General features: G+C 36.1%; 1 protein-coding gene across 35 annotated transcripts in view; it reads right to left on the bottom strand.

The window, feature by feature from the left end:
* Nucleotides 1-21320, bottom strand: part of CLASP2 (cytoplasmic linker associated protein 2) — a 153907-nt gene that overhangs the window by 98490 nt on the left and 34097 nt on the right. For 33 of the 35 annotated variants that reach the window (XM_060781692.2, XM_060781697.2, XM_060781694.2 and 30 more), the window contains one exon: nucleotides 16777-16847. In XM_060781692.2, coding sequence (XP_060637675.2) covers nucleotides 16777-16847 — 71 coding nt within the window. Of the gene's footprint in view, nucleotides 1-12913; nucleotides 13329-16776; nucleotides 16848-17155; nucleotides 17345-21320 lie in introns of those variants that run through there. The other 2 variants (XM_060781722.2, XM_060781725.2) reach the window with 2 other exon arrangements.

Below are 21320 nucleotides of genomic sequence, written 5' to 3'. Positions count from 1 at the left end.
GAGGCATAGGTTTTGCCACATAAATCCACTGGGTGACCTTTAGCAGAAGAAGGCAATAATAAATCCTTTTTGAACCCATCTTGCAAAAGACCTTTGTGATAGCTTTGCTTTATGTTTGTGCTAAGTCAAAAATGACTTAAGGGCACGGCACCACAGCCACCATTACAACTGCCACCACAACAAATGTGCTCAACATGGGGCTTTCTTTGCAAAGTGCTTGCAAACTACCACTACACAAAATGACACAGCCAGATCGTTTTCTGGTATCCACTTCAAATATAATATTTCATTGATCTTGCATGAACTGTACTGCCTCAATTTGAGATATGAGGCCCTAAATGGCTTGGAGACACAACTGTCTGCCTCTGCCTTTAAGAATCTGATCAGAATATGAGACCCTCAATGGTAATCCTCCAAGATACTTTACTGATGGATATATGAGAGAACTTTCTCAGTAACAGCACTTTGGTTGTGGAAGACTTCCATCTCAAGAGAATTCAGATTCCCCTTACAGTTTCCAGTGGGAGGTCAAGACTGCATTGTTGCATATACCTGCTTTCCCCTGACATCAGCTAGCTTTTGAAATGTATGTATACTATATATTTAACTTTGTTTTTTTGGAGGGAAATATTGTTTTGACTTCAAGGCCTTGATAAACAATGAACCAATATAAAAAAAAATTCCATGAATGGAAAGTAAATAATATTGATTAGTTTCTTTTTTTATTTTTAACCCAGTATTTGCATCCATGTACATAATGAGATATGGGACCTAAGCCTAAACATAAAATTCATTTATGATTCATATATACTTTATATACATGGCTTAACTGTTCTTTTATACTATGTTATTAATAATCTTATGAACAAAACAATGTTTATATTCCCTGAACTATCAAATAGCAAGGATATTACCATCTCAGCCATAAATGTGGACAATTTGGATTTGAGAGTATTTCAGATTTCTGAATTCCAGGTGAGGGATGCTCAATTTGTCATTTTAAACACACACTTTATTACGTAGTTGGAAATTCATAATTTGAGCTAGAAATGATACACCTTTAAGTCAACTCAATGCTCTGAGTATTCAACTCTAGAATGATTTGGATTTACTAAGTAGGAAGTGATGCTATCATGTATTTAGATAACATGACATTTTTAAATTACCTTTTCCTTGGTACTCCTCTAATACTAATTTAAGTTATGCCAGGACAGACAAAAACATCACAATGTCTCTAAAGGTCATTTCTTAGCTCACACAGTGAAGGAATTTTAAAGTGGACCCAAGGACAGACATTGAAGTTTCCCATAGACAACAATTAGATAAAGTTAAAGGAAATCAACATATCTGGGACCGGACAGAACTGTCTACCATATTTGTAGGAAAAAAAATACTATACATGATAAATAAAACAGGGACTGTCATATCCTGAAACAGACCTATCTAATGCTGCAATATTCTGTTGCAAGAATTTACATTTCTCAGAGATACTATTAGGTATAAAGTGAAATTCTTTCAAAAGCTTGACATGCATGCATGACAGAATAAAAGAGTTACTATATAATTTTGAAGGATGCTCTTGAGTATATCTGCAGAATGATATGGGATGTCCTGAATATCTTCTTCACTGGAAAAAGAGAGTATACTAATGTAGTAATACTTTCTCAAAAGTATATACGGCTGCAGATGGCTACAAAATCTTCATAATTCTCAAACAGCATTTTGAGATGCTGTTTGAGCAAGATGAGGGATGTCACTCCAGCCACATATGTGTGTGTGTGTGTGTGTATGGATAACACAGGGAAAGGTTAAAACCCATGTGGTGTTTATTTTGCTGTCTGTGCCCTAATTCAGAAAATTTAACCTCACTTTCTCTCCCCGTAATAATTAGATTTTTTTTAAAAAAAATTGGCTTGTTGTGGAAACAAGGATTAGTGAGAAAGCTTCAGTAGAGACATCTTTTCTCCATGATAACTCTTTCAGGAGTGAATTTCATTTCTGAAGAGTAGATTTCTCTCAGTTCCTGTTGTCTCGCCCCAGTTCTTAACTATAAGTCGTTTGTAAGTCAGATGTTTATAACTCGGGGACTGCCTGTATAAAGTATACTTAAGTATCTTTCACTGTTTTGCATTCAAAGCTAATCACACATGCAGGAGAGGCATTGAAATCAACAGGCCCTAAAGTCATCATGCCTTCCACTAATTCCATAGCTAAAACGTATAGGCAACCAGTACCATAATAACCTTGGTGGCTGATCAGTGAGAATGTTAAATCACTGCAGGCTTTACTGCAGACTTTTAATGTGCTGGAACTGTTTTGTGGGTAGGATTCATAATCTTGGGACAGCTTCTTCAACAGACTAAACCCTGGAGCAGATTTACTGCACGACTGACAGGAAAGCCAACAGCTGCCACTGTTTTTGGAACCCAAAAGTTTGCAAATATGAAGGAGTTCTGAAATGGCTGATAAGCAGCCACTTCCAAAATGTGAGCATTCCTTGGCCCACTCTTTTTAAAGGTCAAAACACAAAAGACTACTTATTGCAAGTTTTCTAAGTAGGTATTTTAACAGTGCACTTGTTTGGATGATCTGAGAAAGTCTCAAAGCATTTTCACACCTGTAACTATTTTTTAATTCTAGGTGGCAAGCAGCTCATTCTTCAATTGAGTCAGTCTCTCTTCTATAAAAACTGTAATATTCTTTATAGCTGCATTCACACCAAATAGTTGGAATGTGTTAACTTAGGCAGAGAAATATCATATCCCAAGCAAGCTATTAAAAGCTCTTCTCAATCACACAAATTTTTCATACCTTAAGTAGATGAGGGGACAAAAGAACAGTTTTAAAGTGAAATACAGGTTCAAGAATTAATACAATTTTTTGAGAAAAGCCACTAGGAAAAAAAATTAGTAAAGGCAACACAGAGAATGCTTCCACATTCCTTCCAACAGCATTCAAAAACATTGTGCAGTTTATTCTTACAAGGTCGTCTTTTTTTTCTTGACAGCTTTTTCCTGGTAAGAAAAATTACCAGAAGATTTTGTGGGAGCAAAAACATAGAATAGTTGCAACTGAAATACAGCAGCAATACCAGGCCCTCCATAAAGCTTTGTGAATGATTGCAAAGAAAAAGATTCACATGGAAGCACCCAATAAAGCAATCATATTCTTACAACCAGAGTTTGTGCCAGAAGTCCAATTGCTCTGTATTTTCTCAATATCTATGGAGACTGAGGACTCCCATGCCTTTATGACTAAAGTGAATACAGATTTTCACAGTAAATCCCAAGATAGAAGAACTAGAGGAAAAAATTAAAAAGAAGTAACAGAAGGATCTTGCATATCCTATAGAAAACAGAAACAAAAGTACTTAAGATGTCCAGCTTTGGACGAGGGGTAGTGAGAACCAAACATCACCCTTCCATGATCAAAGAGAACATATATCTCCTTCTGCTATCATATATTTATGCTTGCAATTTAGCAGTTACCTGAACCATTTAACATGACAATCACTTAACCATGGCATCAGAATGGCTATCTGGATATACTCTACTTCTATCAAAGCAACTGAGATTAGAAACACGTTTCTGTGTTGCCATTCTGGACTTAAAGTGCACACCTTAACTGTAACATTATTCTTCTGGAAGTGGTATCTTCTTCTACTCTTTCAAAATGAACCCCACCCTCAGCACTTTCACTATATACACATGAATGGGATTCCCACATTAACATAGGCTTGTCGTTCCTTTGCTTCCCTTACCATGTGTAGTTAGCATCTGAACTGGGAGATTAGAGAAGCTTAAGAATCTAAGGTTTATTTCCAAAGCCTGGGGGCAAGAAACAAAATAGAAGCCCTAATAATAGCACCTGAGCCACATGCTTACTTGACAATCTTACATTTGGATTGTCAGTAATTTCACATTACCAAAGTTACACAGTAGAATATTTTGAGGTCAACTATAGCCCAAAGATATCAGCAGTCCAAGAAGTTCAACATCTCTCTCTCTCACTTTTAAAAACAGTCATATTATGTAACTAAGAACTATACAAACATTGAAAAAGAAGGGATGAAAATGCAGCACACAGGCCAAAAATGGTCCCAGCCCTCTCTTTATACTCTCCAAGTTTCCCTCATGAAATAATGCAAAATATTGGTGAGGGCTGCTGCCTAAATCTCGCTAATACAATGGGCTCTTGGTATCTGTTGGAGTTTGGTTCAAGGATCCCTGTGGACACTAAAATCAGTGGATTGTTTATTATACGTACCATGTCATATGATGTCCCTTACAAAACTTGGCAAAATCACGGTTTGCATTTTAGGTTTTTAAATATATATATATTCAAGCGATGGATGGTTGAATCCATGGATGCAGATTCCATGGACATGGAACAGAGGCAGTCACCAAGTACAGGCAGTCACCAAGATACAAACATCCAACTTACAAATGACTCATAGTTACAAACAGGGGTGAGACAACAGGAAATTAGAGAAATCTACCCCTAGGAATGAAAATTCACCCTTGAAAGAGTTATCATAGGGAAAAGGTACCTCAACTGAAGCTCTATCACCAATACTTGTTTTCACAATGAGCTAAATTTTTCAAAATCCAATTATTACAGGGACAGAAAGTGAGGTAAAATCCTCTGAACAGGGGCACAGATAGCATAACAAACTCCACAGAAGTATTAAGTCTTCCCTATGCTATCCAAAGCTTGCTTTTGTGTGAGTGTGTGCGTCTAGAATTAGACTTAAAAATATACCTGTTCTGACTTACATACAAATTCAACTTTGAGGTTTGTTTTTACAAACCTACAGAATCTATCTTGTTTGTAACTTGGGGACTCCCCGTATATTTTTAAATTTTGTATACATATAAAGGTGTTACCAGAGCTTAAGGAATGTCTCTGTATTTCTCTTGTAGATGACCCCTCTCTAGGCTCAAGATTCCAACCTACATCTTCCTATTTTCCTAGTACACTTATGGCATAGAAAAAATGGAGATGTGGCATACTTTTATCGTAACTCTTAGTGGAGAAAACGGTAGGGAGGAGCAATGAACAAATGTATGCTGGAATTAAAATACATGAATCAATTATGAATGGTTATTTTATCTAGGACAGACAAAAAAAGGCACAGATGACTGCTTTTTGAAATTGGTGGAAAAATTGAAGAGTGACTGGTTAGACAGAGAAGATGTGTTCTTCAAACATATAAAAGGATGAAATAATCTTTGTTGTTGTTAACTATCTCAAAGTCACTCTATCCTCAACAGCCCTGCTCAGGTCTTGCAGACCTCCTTGACTGAATCCATCCATCTGGAATGTGATCTTCCTCTTTTTCAATGTCCCTCCACTTCATTAAGCATTATAGCTTTTCTAGTGCGTCATATGGAGCCCCCGATGGTGCAGTGGATTAAACCGCTGAGCTGCTGAACTTGCTGACCAAAAGGTCAGCGGTTCAAATCTGGGAAGAGGAGTGAGCTCCCGCTGTTAGCCCCAGCTTCTGCTAACCTAGCAGTTTGAAAATATGCGAATGTGAGTAGATCTATAGGTACCACTCCGGTGGGAAGGTAACGATGCTCCAGGGTGTCACACCGGTCACATGACCTTGGAGGTGTCTACGGACAGTGCTGGCTCTTCGGCTTAGAAATGGAGATGAGCACTGCCCACTAGAGTTGAACATGACTAGATTTAATGTGAAGGGGAAACCTTTACCTAGTGAGTCATATCTTCTCATGATATGGACAAATTATGACTATCTCAATTTAGTCATCTTGGCTTCTAGGAGAGTTCATGCTTGATTTGCTATAAGACTAACTTATAATGGCTCAACATTATAAGTGTCAAAAAGTGCAGATGTAGCTTATTTTATCCACATTTATGCTTTTATGGAATATTAAAAATAAAAGCTAAAAGTAATTAATAAATACTATTCTTTTGTAATAAAGTATGCCTCTTCACTCCTGATCTAAAGGAATAATTGAGGGAACAGAGATAACAATGCTTTCTTTATCATATAGCTGTTATATCGAACTTGGTGGGATTAGAGACTACTCACGAATAAGAGAGAAAGTGGCAACTTAATCTCAGTACCATTCCCACTTTTGGTAAGTTCCTAGGCAAAGAAACCATGAGTATTAGATAACATTATTGCCTCAGCAGTACTGATTTGGAGATTTCTTCTTTTGGCACACGTAACTTTGTTAAGTCTTTCCCTGAAATCTAGATTTCCAAGGGGATTATCCATGCTCAGTGAGCAGCTGGTTTTTGCACATTTGTATCTTTTACTCTTCCAGAAGATAAGCACTATTATTTTTGACAAAACAAATGGAAGGGCAGGGACTCATTTGTCAATCATTTGTTAGATTGAGTAAAATGAAGGAATTCTACTCCAACCTTATTAAGATTTCAGTGAGAAGAGGCCAACAGAAATATTCGATTCTTGTGGTTTGTTTCCATTTCAGATTGCAGCAAATTAAAAAAAAAAAACCCCAAAATTAATCATGTGTATGAAACAGCAATGTAAACACATAATGCACTTGTAGATAGGAAAGTCAAAAGGACATATCGGACAAGACAAAATCCTTGTTAAAAAAGAAGAAACCCTTTTCTGTCTAAAGATTGTTTCCAATAATTCAAATAACATTAAACGGAGGACAGAGAGTCAACAGAACTGAGAAACCTCCATAATGTTTCTATGTAGTGTCACACAAAATGCAGCGTACATTTGGAAGAGGAGAATGGATGTCATGACCTTCAAAACTAAACATTCTAGCAACATGTTTTCATGAATGAATCTGCACTCAATACTTGACTTGTTGTGTTTGGGTTCTTCTGACTTATGGTGATGACAGGTTTTTCTTGACAAGATTTATTCAAATGATGTTGGAGGTTTGTCCAAGGTAACCCAGTGGGTTTTCATGTCTGAGTAGAGATTTAAGCCCCGGTCTCCTGAGCCTCAGTCCAACATTAAACTACAAACTACACTGTTCTCAGTTCTTAACTAGGCCTCAATATTTTCCATTAGCTTTTCATTGAAACATCTACCATAGTTAAGCACTGGCTTCATACCAAGAATCTTTCTGTTGCTCTGGAACAATTCAGCTGGGGGTGAAGTCACATCACGGAACTTGTGCATGTTTAAAGAAAAGTGAGTTGACAATCTGGCAGCTTTACCAAGATGTCTCATAGAGCATCATATCCAGCATGAAAGCTAAGAGACTGAAGACCTCCCTCTCAATGCGAGTAGCAGAATGCAGAGGATATGAGTACAATAAATGGACTCAAGGCCATAACAAACTGCAGAATTCAGTACAGATTACTGGTTTTTCTAGGCATGAGCACTTCATGCAAATAACAGCTGGAAACTACAGAATATTCTGCATTAAGTACAAAGTATACTATATGTATTGATGTATCTAACAAAAATCAGACTGAATACTGCTCAGACTGCAAATGCAATGGACATTGTAATCCTGGGGCTCTTTTAAAGGCCTGAAAGGTCAAAGAAGTCTCATGTCTTGCCAGAATAACTGACTTACCAAATTTTACTAGCTATTTCTCTGCAACCATAAACTGCCTAGAAATGAAACTCTAACTACTTGAAAGGGTGTGGCATAGAGTTTCCAATGATTACCGCTAGGTGCCTCTCCCAGCACACAAACAGACCCTAATCTCAGTCACTCCCAAGATGGCGACCCTACAACGTAAGACCTAATGGGATATTCTAAAAATGGTCAGTAAATCTTGATAACTCATTAAACCATTGGTAATGTTTTGTGTAATTGTAACATGTTATCGTAGTGAAACATACTGCTTTAAAATTGGGTCCATGATTTGAAACATTCTGTACATTAACTGGATTTTAGTTTATTAACTTGGAAAGTAGATTTACAAAACTAGAGTAGTGCAAAAAGTATTCACAGCCTGAAAGCAACTGATTACAAATGAATAGTTAGTAAATAATAATTTGCAATAATGATAGCATTTTTAAGCTACATAAAAAGTGTAGAGCCATATGGTGATATTCAAAAGTATAACTTCAAAAGTGTAGAGCCATACGGCGATATACAGTGCCACAACAAAGAACTTGCTTTAAAAAAACCACTATCAATAATTTTAGGGACTACTGTAATTTCTGTTTTAAGAATAGCTCGTGAAGCTCTGGCGAAGCAGCAAATAAAACAGTTGCCATCAAATTCTCCATGTCAACATGACTTAAACGGTTCAGAAATATGTGTTGGTAATAGTCAAAGAATAGTTCTTGCAACCACTGAGGGCCATTTACGCCTTTCAGCTCTTAGCATTAAGAAGTTAAAGACTTCAATGGATGCTACAGGACAGTATGAGCTAGCTAATATCAAGATTCTACTCTCCAACAGAAACGAAAGATTTCAGTCCAGTGTTTAAAAAGGAAAAATGTCCATGTCATGAAAAATAACTCACTATAGCAACTGGAATTTTCATTTGTAATCTTTGGCATTTAGTGGGATGCCAAAGATTAAACCAATTTGGATCATTTCACTCACTATCCATTGCACAAAGAGATTTCAAAGAATAGCAGTCACTTTGCCGAAGGTAAAACTCAAGGCAGTATGTTTTAAAGTGTAAAATAAGATTTAAAACTACTTTGAAAATATAAACCACATTTAAATGTAAAATGTCTCACCACATTTAAATGTAAACTGTCTCACCAACATATTAAGGAAAAATTAAGTTTTTCTTATAAAAGTTGACAAATTGACAAGTTACTTCATTACTTACAAAACAAGTGAGTATTTCCAAAGTCAATGAACTTAGCTTGTACATTATTCTAAGATCTATGTTTTAAAGGATGGAGTTTTATCCCAACATACATTGCCCACATCGTAAGAAATGTTTGATCAATATATTTTTCAAGTGACTGTTCAAATATAGAATCTGATTTTAAAAGACGCAATGTAACTGTGTACTCTAAGCAAGCTATACTTTCAAGTCAAGGAGCTACTAGACCAGGGGTCCACAAACTTTTTAAACAGAGGGCCAGGTCACAGTCCCTCAAACTGTTGGGGGGGCGGATTATAATTTGAAAAAAATATATGAATGAATTCCTATGCACAGTGTACGTATCTTATTTGTAGTGCAAAAAACACTTTAGAACAATACAAGAATTAAAATGAAGAACAATTTAACAAATATAAACTTATTAGTATTTCATTGGGAAGTGTAGACCTGCTTTTGGCTGATGAGATAGGATTGTTGTTGTTGTGGTGTGCTTTCCAAGTCATTTCAGACTTAGGTTGACCCTGAGCGAGGGCCGGGTAAATGACCTTGGAAGACCGTATTCGGGCCCCGGGCCGTAGTTTGAGGACCCCTGTACTAGACACTGTGTCTCTCCTTCCCTCTGGTTGAACAGAGGTTTGCTACAAGACACATTAAGCTCTATCATCCTGGCTGCTTTATCACTGCTAGAGTCACTATCTTAACAAACACTCTTCCCTGAAACACTACAATGTACTTTCTCCACTTCTAAGTATGCAAAATGTAGAGAGCTTCTTAAAAGTTATTTTCCCTTCTGAGAAGTTGCTGTCTCAGCATAAATTGCCTCAATTCATTGAAATGTGAATGTTACTCAAATTAGGAAAGAGTAAAATCTGATTAATGACTTTAGAGAGGAAACTAGTTAGGAGGTGAAGACACAGGAAGAATGGATGTAACTTCAATTGTTTTAACATTAAGATCCTTGAATTGTATTTCAAGATTCCATCTACAGAGACACCCCTTTTATCTAAAATGCAAGTTAAATTTACTTGGCATAATACTAAATAACTTGTGCTAGATTTCTGAAAGTTTCCTGTTAAATAAACTTGTATTGGAATTTCGAGTACAAACAAGCCAATCTATCTTCTAATGAATCATTTACATTTTACCTCATTATCTGGCATTAACTTAGCTAAGCCTTCTCAGCAAATCTTGATTGATGTAATAGTTTAAATGAAAGTCAGTGTGGTATAGCTAAACTGTTAAAGATCCATTTTGCTACAAAAGGTCATGGGGTGATTCTTGGGCCAATTACAGTACTAAGTCTTAGGCTAACCTTCCTCACAGTGTTAATATGTTAACAAAGTTGGAAGGTTGTGGACAACGTACATTGCCTTGAACTATTTTATGAAAAGGCAAACTATAAATCGAAATACATGCCTTCAAAATCTGATAAGATGTTACTAAAGCAAAACAGGAATTTGATTAATTCAGTTAAGAAAAGAGCAACATCGCTAAGTCTCTGAATGAAACAAAACAGTATAATGTTGTGCCCTGCACATGATAGCACTACACACCAATTATGTCAGATACTGCTTGAAAGCCTTAATCCGGTTAACAAGGGATAAAACATTATCCCCCTTCAAGAAGCATCTCTTTCTCACATATATAGACACACATACACACAACAGTGCCAAAAACTGTTTTCTGCCAACATTATTAAGCATACTAGAACCTGATGGATAAATGGAAATAATAAATTTCAAGCAAATAAACTTCTTTCAAAATTTGAGAAGGAAGTATATTGTATTCTCAAAGGCTTTCGTGGCTGGATTCACTGGGTTGTTGTAGGTTTTTCAGGCTATATGGCCATGTTCTAGAGGCATTCTCTCCTGACGTTTCAACCTCTGAGGATGCTTGCCATAGATGCAAGCGAAACGTCAAGAGAGAATGCTTCTGGAACATGGCCATATAGCCCAAAAAAACCACAACAACTTGAAATATATTGTGTTGGAACTTCTCAATTTTTAAAAAAAGGAATTAAAAATGCAGTACACGCATTTGGAAATGTAGAAATTTAAATTAAGAATCTTCTAAATCCCTGGAGTGTCACTATGCTTGAGGTGAAATTTAGTCAGATTTCATCATTCTTTAAGAGCACCCTCTATCATTGAATAACGATTGCATATTTAAATGCAATAACTCCTAGGACATGCATCAAATTCCAAACACACACAATAAAAAGAAATACTGTTCATTTTCCCTATCAAAAATAGCAAAACTCTGTTTCTAAATGTCAGATTTTGAGAGAGGAACAATGGTTGGGTTTAAAAGAGATTGAAACTGGAATAGTAATAAAGCTTCAACATGGAAGGTCTCTTAATTTCTGCCTCCAGCTGCAGACCCCTACACTACATTTGCCATTCCAAAGTGCTTCTCCAACAAAGAGAAATAGTTTGGGGAAGGTCATAAAAGTTTCCAAGTAGAGGGGACAGGAAGCTCTTGTTGCCCAAGAGCCAGAGTTTGGGGAGAAGCACAAGCTAATAGATCTAGATAACTCAAATAATGCACAGAACAAATCTACAAAAAAGATTGTTTTCAAGCATTCTGTTTTTGGTTTTTTTTTGTTATGAACAATCTATTTAGCAAGAGAACGAATTCCTCCTGGATATGATGAATGGTAGACTTAAACAAGAAAAAAACTGCTACATAATCTTCCTACCTAGTCCTAATTGCATCTGACATTTTAGTCAAAGCTTCCTCCACGCAAGTGTCAGCTGACTGCTAGAACAGTATTGTTTCAGTACTTCTGTTAGTGACCAAACCGTTGACACAACCAAACTACAAAAATATTGCCTATGGTAGTTATTTAAGCTCACTTTAGCTATTGCTCCTGAAGAGGAAGTTAAATCTCTACAGATTATTCATGTGCCATTTGTGGTGAAAACAGCCAACATGCCATTCTAATAATTAACAAAACTGTTTAGAGCCTGGTTAAATTCCCCCCAAAACAGAATTCAACCATAAAACAATATAAAGCTCAGCTTCATAGAAATAACCATCAAAAGCAATGAACCTTTTCAACATGCATGAACAGACAGAAGATAATAATATTAAGTGTCAATGTAATTACTGAACACCCACAAGTTCATAATGAGTCTAAGGGAGGTTTGAAGATTGTCCAGTAAAAGAAAATAAATCTTAAAACAATTGTTAGATGTGAGTTGAGAAATCTCATCTTTACATAAGTTTAACGATGTGAAAGTAAAATGTCTTTTATAAGCTTTCCATCAAACAATGTTTTAAAGTTTGTCAAACTTGTATATAGTTGCAGAAACATCAGTGTTTATAGGGTTATGCAACCAAATTAATAGTTACAAATTACTCTGACTAAGCTGTCACCTAATTTTCAACAGATTAGAATCCAAACTTCTGTGCTCTAATTCATTTAGCAGATAGATATCTAATATTTATAAGTAATTATCTCTTTGAAATTTTAGCAGTCACACAATTTACCTCAGATGAAAAACTGTACCCTACGCTATAGGCACATCATCAATATTTTTATTATCAGCATATGTTTTTGAAGTGGTATATTAAGTACTACAAAGGTCAAATAGATCTTACTCGAACATATCATAATGGCGAAAGAGAAACAGAGAAGAGTCCTAACTTGATTAGCTATCTTGCCACACTCAAAGTAAAAAGAAAAAAGAAAAAAGGATGCATATAGCTCTAAAATGTATAATTCTCAATCTTTACAGCTCCAGAGTTCTCTACGCAGGTTATACAAGGATGGCAACAATGGCATCCTAATGTTGTAAACATCCAGATACTACCTCAGGCTTACAACAAGAGTTGTATACATCATTTCTCACAAAAATTTAGTTCAAATTATACCTTACTATAGACACTTTCTCAGGACATCAACAGAAGAGGACATGTCCTCACTGACACAAAAGCCCCCAAAGATCCACGGTTGAAAGACGTTATTCTATATTCACCTTTTACTACAACTTAAACACAATTGAAATTTCAAGAGCTTTAATTCAGCCACACATTCCAGCAAAACAAAATCCCATGCATTTGACATGTTTAACGTGGCAAGGTTGTTTCAACAATTCAAGTGCACTCGCATAAAAATCTACGCAGGAACAATAAGAATCGTACTCACCATCACCAACAGCCATTACAGAGTGCTATTGCTTTCTCAAATGATCCAACTTCAATCTGAGCGACTATATGTGCCTGCGCCACTCTCAATCCAGTGCAGCGTGAAGACAGACAGAGCACTGTGTGACCCAGTCAGATCTGCAGTTCTATACTGCAATAAGCAACAGCTGCTATGCCATTTCAAAATAGAAGTCCTGCTTCTTACAGGAAAGTCCTCACATCCACTATAACCACCCTCATTCCTGCTTAAACCAAATGATGCATTCACAATTACATTCAGATTTCTTTCTTTCCCCAGCTCTCCACTAGCTGTGTGCCTTTAATGAATGGCTGCCAGCCAATGAAAGCCATTCCATAGGGACTTTAAATGCAGTCATCACAACACAAGGCATGTGTTTAGACTTTCTGGTTACATTCCCTAAAGATTCGTGTGTAATGATGAGTGGTCACATGATCCCATGATGATCTGATTTACATATCTACAAACAGAAGATGTGTGATATTTCCCTTTAGTGGGAGGGAGGAATCTTTTCAATCTCCTATTGTATACAACCATGGCTGGCTGCTGTAAACAAATCACGTCAAAGGCAGGCTGTCAAAGGCTCTACTGTTCAAAGAAAGCTGTGTCCCTTTACAAAGATTGCTTCTCGTAAAGGCAGTAACAAAAAAAAGAAGAAGAACAAACCACAGATCCGAGACAAGTCTGTGATGTTCCTTTTTGAAACAATAGTTTCATTTCTCATTCACACACAGCAGTCAAATGCAAGCACTTCCCACAGGAGTTTTGCAAAATGCATAAAGGAATGTAGAACACAGATAGGATTAAGACATTTCACAGTCTCTACTCAGCCCCTATTTTTGGAAAACATTTCTATTTTCTTCCTACCCCCAATTAACAAATGTGACTTGATCCAGACCATTTCTTTGGAAGGGCTTTAAAAAAAATACTGACCAGTCCTATTAATCCATATAGATAATTTTTCAGTGGGCGGGAGCGGAACAGAGCAACTGGCTTCAGAACTGTTAAGACTCTGTTTCAAATTCATTCTCAATCACAAAAGAATAATCGTAGGATTGGCACTTTGTCCCTGCCTAATCTACCCCCAATCCCTGGAGAATAGGTAGGTTAAAAACAACAACTGAATATTTAAGCACCACCAGATAGCACTGGAAACAAAAAACCACATTGTTCATCTCCCACCATTGGACAACCACATCAAAGACACAAGTTTCAATTCTCTGCTCATCTATCTCTCCTCAATATGGCACCAGTATCCTAGAACATAACAATTTTTCTTCCCATTTGGTGTACCAAAAATACAAAACAAAGTCAGAATAGAAAAGGGTTTGAATATCTCCCCATAAATATAGACAAGAGAAAAAACATGCATTCCAATGTAATTTTTACATAAGTAAAAGCTTCCTTTGTTCTCACTCCCAAAGCAACAGATCATGAAGTTCCCATCTTTCCGGGCCAGCCCAGTTCTCATGGCTACAAAATCTACTGCCTCCATTCATTACCAACTGGGATGATGGGGTAATATACTACTGACAAGTCTGACTGTTCAGATTTTTCTTCTGAAATATTATATTTATTAACCATGCAATAAGCCTTGGACACACTGCCTTTCAACATAGGAAGTACTTTTCTCTAGTTATCAGACTATAAAACTGGCCAACTACCTAATAGTTATATTGTGTCCATCAGATAAGAAATGCACAATAAATACATACAAATGTATGTAGAATAAATATATTGAACACCACAGCAATCAAATGTATCCTTAATAGTAAAAAAAAACAGCAGTGGAAAGTAGTTAGTAAAAGGTTTGAAGCTACCAAAGGGAAAATGTCAGCTGATTGACCCTCTGAAAAAATCCAGTATTATTTTCACTTGAAATGCTTTAAGCAGCCAAGTGCAATTAGTCTTCTATTGTGTAATAAGGTTCAACATGCCAACTCATGTGTATATGGCTAAAAGCAATGTCTAAAACTAGTGATGTTATTCATCCCAACAATGGCTTTGGTTTCCTGATTTCTGTTACTACTTGTGCATATTATTCATAGTGCAATGGCTGTAGCAAAGCTATATAATTTATGAGCTGCTAGTCCCATGACATTTCCATAGTAACTGTAACTGAAAGGGGGAAATGATGGGGGGGGGGGGGGGGGAGATGTGAAGCAAATAGGATCTACACAACAAATGTATATGGTGCAAAACAGATATTTTTAGTGTTTGTTTGGAATTATGTAATCCTAAACCTTCCAAGTCTAAAACCAAAGATTTATATGCTCTTCCTCCACAAATCTAAATGTTTACAAAATATACATACATCACAAGACTAGACAAGCTGACCACAGATGAGCAGAAACCCCATTTGATATTACTTAAATACTGTAAAGAGAACGAAACACTAACGATTTAAACTATGATTCAAAATCAATTGTAATCTCCTTTTACAACATTTAAAATAGCATAATTTAGGAATTTTCTCAAATCTTACAGAAGGAAAAGCATTTATAAGAATTGAGCCTCCAAGAATAGGCATTCTACAAGCTCTGCTGCTGTCTGCAATGTCTGTTTCCATGGAAATGGTTGTTCATTTGCTAATAAATAGCAGAAGCTTAACACACCTCTTGTTTTCAAGAGCACCACATCAATTTTCATGAGGTTAAAAAAATGAGAGACAGCTGACAGCCTTAGGACTTGAAAATATCTGAAAGCCACACCACAGGTACCATGAAGCTTAAAAACATCATCCAACATACAGATCTTGCAAATGAAGGTTCTTAGTACAGTAAAATTTAGAGTATATATAGCACTTTTTGCTTATGTGCAAAATATCTGTTTGTGAAAATGACCAACATATGTAAATTATAATGGAAATTAAGCCTGCACACATAAAATAAAGAAAGACGCCTTTCTTAGTGGGATGTACTAGTAATTCTCTCAGAAACATTGCTAGATCTCATTCAAGTAAATATTCTGAAAAGAGATATGGCCTGATATAAGTACAACTTTTGTTTTGAAGGTAATTATTTAAGAGAATAGTATATAGTAATACAATAAATAGTGGCAAAGGCATATCAAGACTTAAATTCTCATCATTTACACATAAAACCACATGCCTCACAATTTTTAAAAAAAATCTTAGAAAAATAGGTTTAGATAGTATTAGAAAGGAAACAGAAATGAGAAACAGTATGAATGTCTCTCACTCGAATGGCCACAGAACAAAATAATGAAAACAAATGGAAGATTTTCTCATTATACTAAAATGAAACATGGAAAAAACAGTATGTGATCAACATATCAATTAGGAAACCATTGATGAATTAATCAGACAATATTTCCTCTATCCGAATATTCCTAAACAAATAAAGTCACATTTAAATATGAAATGAGTTACTCATAAATAAAGTCAATATGGGCCAAAAGTCAATGTTACTCTCAGAGGTGCAAAAGACTAAGAGTCAACTGGAACAAAGCACTCTGTTTGCTATTGGCCAGTACAGTTTCATAAACCCAGACCACCAGATCATGCTTTGGGCCTGTACTAGCCTTAAAAACAATCTGATTTGTGTGTTAAAATATTGCAAGAATTCCACATCAAAGCTTCAGTGACATTAGCAAGAAACATTTTGTAAGAGAAACACTCACAAATGGTGCTATATACCATATTTGTTCATTCCAATTAATATTTATTGGAATTAAATGTTATGAGATTAAATGTTATGAAATCAGAAACAGACTAAACTTGAATTCATGAGTACTCAAAATCCTTAAACAAGTTATGCCTCTCAATGCCCATTTAAATTCAATTACTTTTGACTCTACAATTACACACAATATGGATTACTCACCACTGAAGTTGCTTGAAATCATGTTGCCACAGTTTCTCACTTCATCAAATTTCATAAATATTGTTTGTAACCTGCAAAAAAACCCACATATCAATATACATCGATATCAATTTCTTCACCCCAAATCAAAAAAATACAATTAAAATTGCAACTTCAACTAATCTCCATGATTTTAAACATCTGAACGAAATGAATCATCAATACATGATCTCCTAGACTGTACTGAAACATAGTATGTTTTTGAAAAAGCAGAACAAGTACTTAAATATGGTAAAATACATTCCTTACTTAATTATAAATGAAATGTGTCAGATATGCAAAACTGTCAAATCTTTCTACCACATGCAATTCTCTTCACAATTATTCACACAAAACATACTCATTCTTGTATTGATCTTGAGTCAATCCATTCATTCCTGGACTTCCCCTTTGAAAGTTATCCCCGGGTATTCTCCAATATTTGTTTTCCTGCTTGCTTGCCTTGTTCTTCTAAATATTCAAACCATTTTAGTCTCCGTGTCCTAATTTCAGCAACTAATGTTGGCTAGCTTCCTGGTGCCTGCTATTTCTAGAGCTTTCTAATCCTCCAGATGTTAGATTTGTTAATTCTTTTTTACGTAGTCTAAAACCTGTTACACTGATATATTATTTAAGGTCCAGAGCCCAGCTTTAAAGGTAGAACTCCTTTAGAAATTGTGACAGAGTTCTAGATGCTCACAGAAAGCAGAATGTAGGGCAAGCTATATCCACTGAGCATTCCCAACTAAGTGGGAAACCAAGTTCCATTGTCATTATATGATGCTTCAAATAATCAAGGTGCTTAGAAGTATAACTCTTCATAGAAAAACTAATTTTTGTAATTTCCAATGTCAAAATACAGGACATATTCAACTACTATAAATATTCAAAGACTTTGCAGCTGCAGCACTTTCATCGTAACCTTGAATTCAAGTTGAATTTCTGAGTAATGGTTAACTTTAAACACAATATCAAAAGTAATACACACATGATTGGTAAACATTAAAAGTGTTAAAAGTATTTTTAAAAATCTTCAAAAAATTAGGGAGCAGGGAATAGACTCTTATTTAGAGAAAGCAATTTTCTGATCATATAAACAAGCAGAGTCTCAGCAAATTGTCTAAAAAGGCTTAGAAACAAAATACTATCCAAGTTGTGGACCTGTGATCTTATCTTTATTTTAAAAACTCAATCAGAGCATTCTTGAGTCAATGTGTGAAACCTTCGGACTTGTCACATTCTAGCTCTAATCAATGTTCCCAAGGACTGTGGAAGCCATTCACATCAGAGAGCTCAAATCCACTTTGTCTTTTTTTTATGGAAGAGGAAATCTGAATCCTTAGTAGCTGGACTACCTTTACAAAAATGCGACCATTTGTTCTGCATGCCTAATGTGAGGTATCTGAAAGGAATATTTAGTTGAAATCTTAATATATCTGATTTGAATAATGAGTACAAGGCTGTGAGTAGTTAAAGGCTATTGAAGGATGTATCTGTTGTCATCGAAGGAGCTAATGTATTATCAGAGGGAATAGGACTCAGAGGTGGACAACAAAACTTTCCATTTTTTACATGGACCAAAAATGTTCTTGGGGAAAGTGTAACAGCTTGTCTCTACCTTTCTATTATCACAAAAGAATTGCAGAAATATTCCAGAGTAGTATTTTTTCTAAAATAACCAAACTGCAGTAATTATACTATCTACTATCCCCAATGATCTTTTTCACCACTCACCAAATAAAAGATGATGCTAAGGTCTCATAGTTTTGGGTTGTAGTAGGTTTTTTTGGGCTATATGACCATGTTCTAGAAGCATTCTCTCCTGACGTTTCGCCTGCATCTATGGCAAGCATCCTCAGAGGTAGTGAGGTCTGTTGGAACTAGGAAAATGGGTTTATATATCTGTGGAATGACCAAGGTGGGACAAAGGACTAATGTCTGCTGGAGCTAGGTGTGACCACCTTGATTAGCATTTGATGGCCTGGCAGTGCCTGGGGCAATCTTTTGTTGAGAAGTGATTAGATGTCCCAGATTGTTTCCTCTCTGTTGTTTTGCTGTTGTAATTTTAGAGTTTTTTAATACTGGTAGCCAGATTTTGTTCATTTTCATGGTTTCCTCCTTTCTGTTGAAATTGTCCACATGCTTGTGGATTTCAATGGCTTCTCTGTGTAGTCTGACATGGTGGTTGTTAGAATGGTCCAACATTTCTGTGTTCTCAAATAATATGCTGTGTCCAGGTTGGTTCATCCGGTGCTCTGCTATGGCTGACTTCTCTGGTTGAAGTAGTCTGCAGTGCCTTTCATGTTCCTTGATTCGTGTTTGCGCGCTCATAGTTTTTATCACACACACACCATTTATATGTGCATATGTATGGGTGCTTTTAAGTCATCTATTGACTTATGGTGACTCGAATGATTTCACAGAGTTTTCTTAGCAAATACTCAAATGCGGTTCTGCCATTTTGTTCCTCTGAAAACAGCTTACAGCACCTATTTGTTAGTTTCCCATCCAAGTACTAACCAGGATTTACCCTGTTTATCTTACAGGCCTCTCTACCATATACTACTCTAGTAAATTTATGGACAGCACACAAAAAGTTGAGACTTTTATTGCTGTCATCCATTTTAGTTCATCATGAGGAATTACATTTCATAGATCTTTCATCATAAGTAGGTCAGATTAACAATCTCAGTTCCTGCCTCCCGTCTACAGATAGATGACTATGCTGAGAGCTAACACAGTTGACAATGATAGTAAACTATTCATTTTGCTTCTTACACAGCCCTTCTTAGTTAAAACAAAATGCATGAAAGGACACTCCCATCCAGTTAGCCTATGGAGCCTATTGTCTTTGAATTTGAAGCTGATAAATTCAGAGGCTGAGCGCCTGAGTTCCAGATGCCTAAAGGTCCCCCGGCAAAGATCACTTCTAACTAACCTACATATCTGTGTGATCCTTCTGTCTGGGAAAATTCAAGTCTTTTTTCCTTGGCTCATATTTGCAATGATAACTTAAGAATTCATGTTCTGCTCGAGGTATCAGTATTCCGGGGGTGGGGGGTGGGGATTCTGAAAGAAAAATTCTTTCAGAAATGTCTATATAATTAATTACACCCACAGACATTTTTATTCATTTCACCAATGATGAACAGAAAAGGTTTGGAGGGTCCTTAAAATGTTATAATGCTGACATAAATTGTACTTTGCCATTTCATCCCATCAATTCAATTTCAATTAAGTGCAGGAAATCTAACATGGTTCATTTTAATTTCCATTGTAGACACTACAAAGAAATCTATGAATAACCAAATATGCACACATACAAAATTTTACATTATTAAATTTAAACATTATACCATTAAAATAGTTAAATCAGCATTCAGAAAACAGACATATTATGGTGGAATTGTAAGTAGTCCTAATAAAGGTATTGTCTAACTGTACATTATGTTTTGTAATTATGGGACGTGGCAACCTTTGTTTTAAAATTCATTATTGGAAAGAAGTTATTGCAATCATAGTCTAGCCAAACAATTTTCAATTTACTTTCTAACTGTCCTATGAATAAATAATCTGATTCCAAAATTTAATCTAGAACCTCTAAAATAAAAATTTTCAGAGGTTTTTATTATAATCTGTCTTCTAATAAAGCTCCAATTATCTAGAATTAGAAGAACAAGGAGACAGGTGAGTTTGCTATTCACACCAAATTATTCAAGGTCTAAAACAGTGGTTCTCAAAGAGTGCTCCGCAGGGCCCCTGGGACTCCACAAAGCATACTGAGGAGCTCCACATTTCCCTTCTCCCTTCTCCTTCTCCCTCTGAAAGGGCTCTGCACCTGAAAACGTTTGAGAACCCCTGGCCTAAAGGTTTGGAAAAGGGAATGTGAACTGCTTTAGAAGATTGACTCCAAAGTAAAAGTATGGAAAATAAAATGAGAAATCAGCTTCAGTACATGCAAAACAAGGCACATGTATGTGTGTCACGAATTAATATATGCAGTGATGGAGTTGAGCAGGAAATGACTGACTAGGAAAATGCTTTGGAATCAGTGAGAATACCTTAAAGAAAATACTGTGTGTGTGGCTACTGTGAAAAGGGCAAAATCTATGCTGGGAAAACAGGAGAAGCAAGATATAAAGGTTCAATACTGTAAAGCTGTTAAATGAATCCATAATACTCAAGATTCTAGCCCCCAGTGATACAGTGGGTTAAACTGCTGAGCTGCTGAAGTTGCTGACCAAAAGGTTGGCAGTTCAAATTCGGGGAGCGTGTGAGTTCCTGCTTTTAGACTCAGCTTCTGCCAACCTAGCATGCAAATGTGAGTAGATCAATAGGTACTGCTTCAGCAGACAATTCCGGCTCTCCAGCTTAGAAATGGGAATGAGCACCACCTCCCAGAGTCAGGCACAACTAGACTTAATGTCAAAAGGAAACCTTTACCTTTTATTGTAGATTCTAAATAAAGGATCATGTAGTAGTGCTTTACATTTTAGATCAATACAACAGAAAAAAGTTGAAAGTAG

Source organism: Anolis sagrei, chromosome 6, assembly GCF_037176765.1.
Source record: "Anolis sagrei isolate rAnoSag1 chromosome 6, rAnoSag1.mat, whole genome shotgun sequence".
NCBI lineage: Eukaryota > Metazoa > Chordata > Lepidosauria > Squamata > Dactyloidae > Anolis > Anolis sagrei.
Note: the sequence above shows the minus strand (reverse complement) of the source record. Positions and strands in the feature narration are given on the sequence as shown.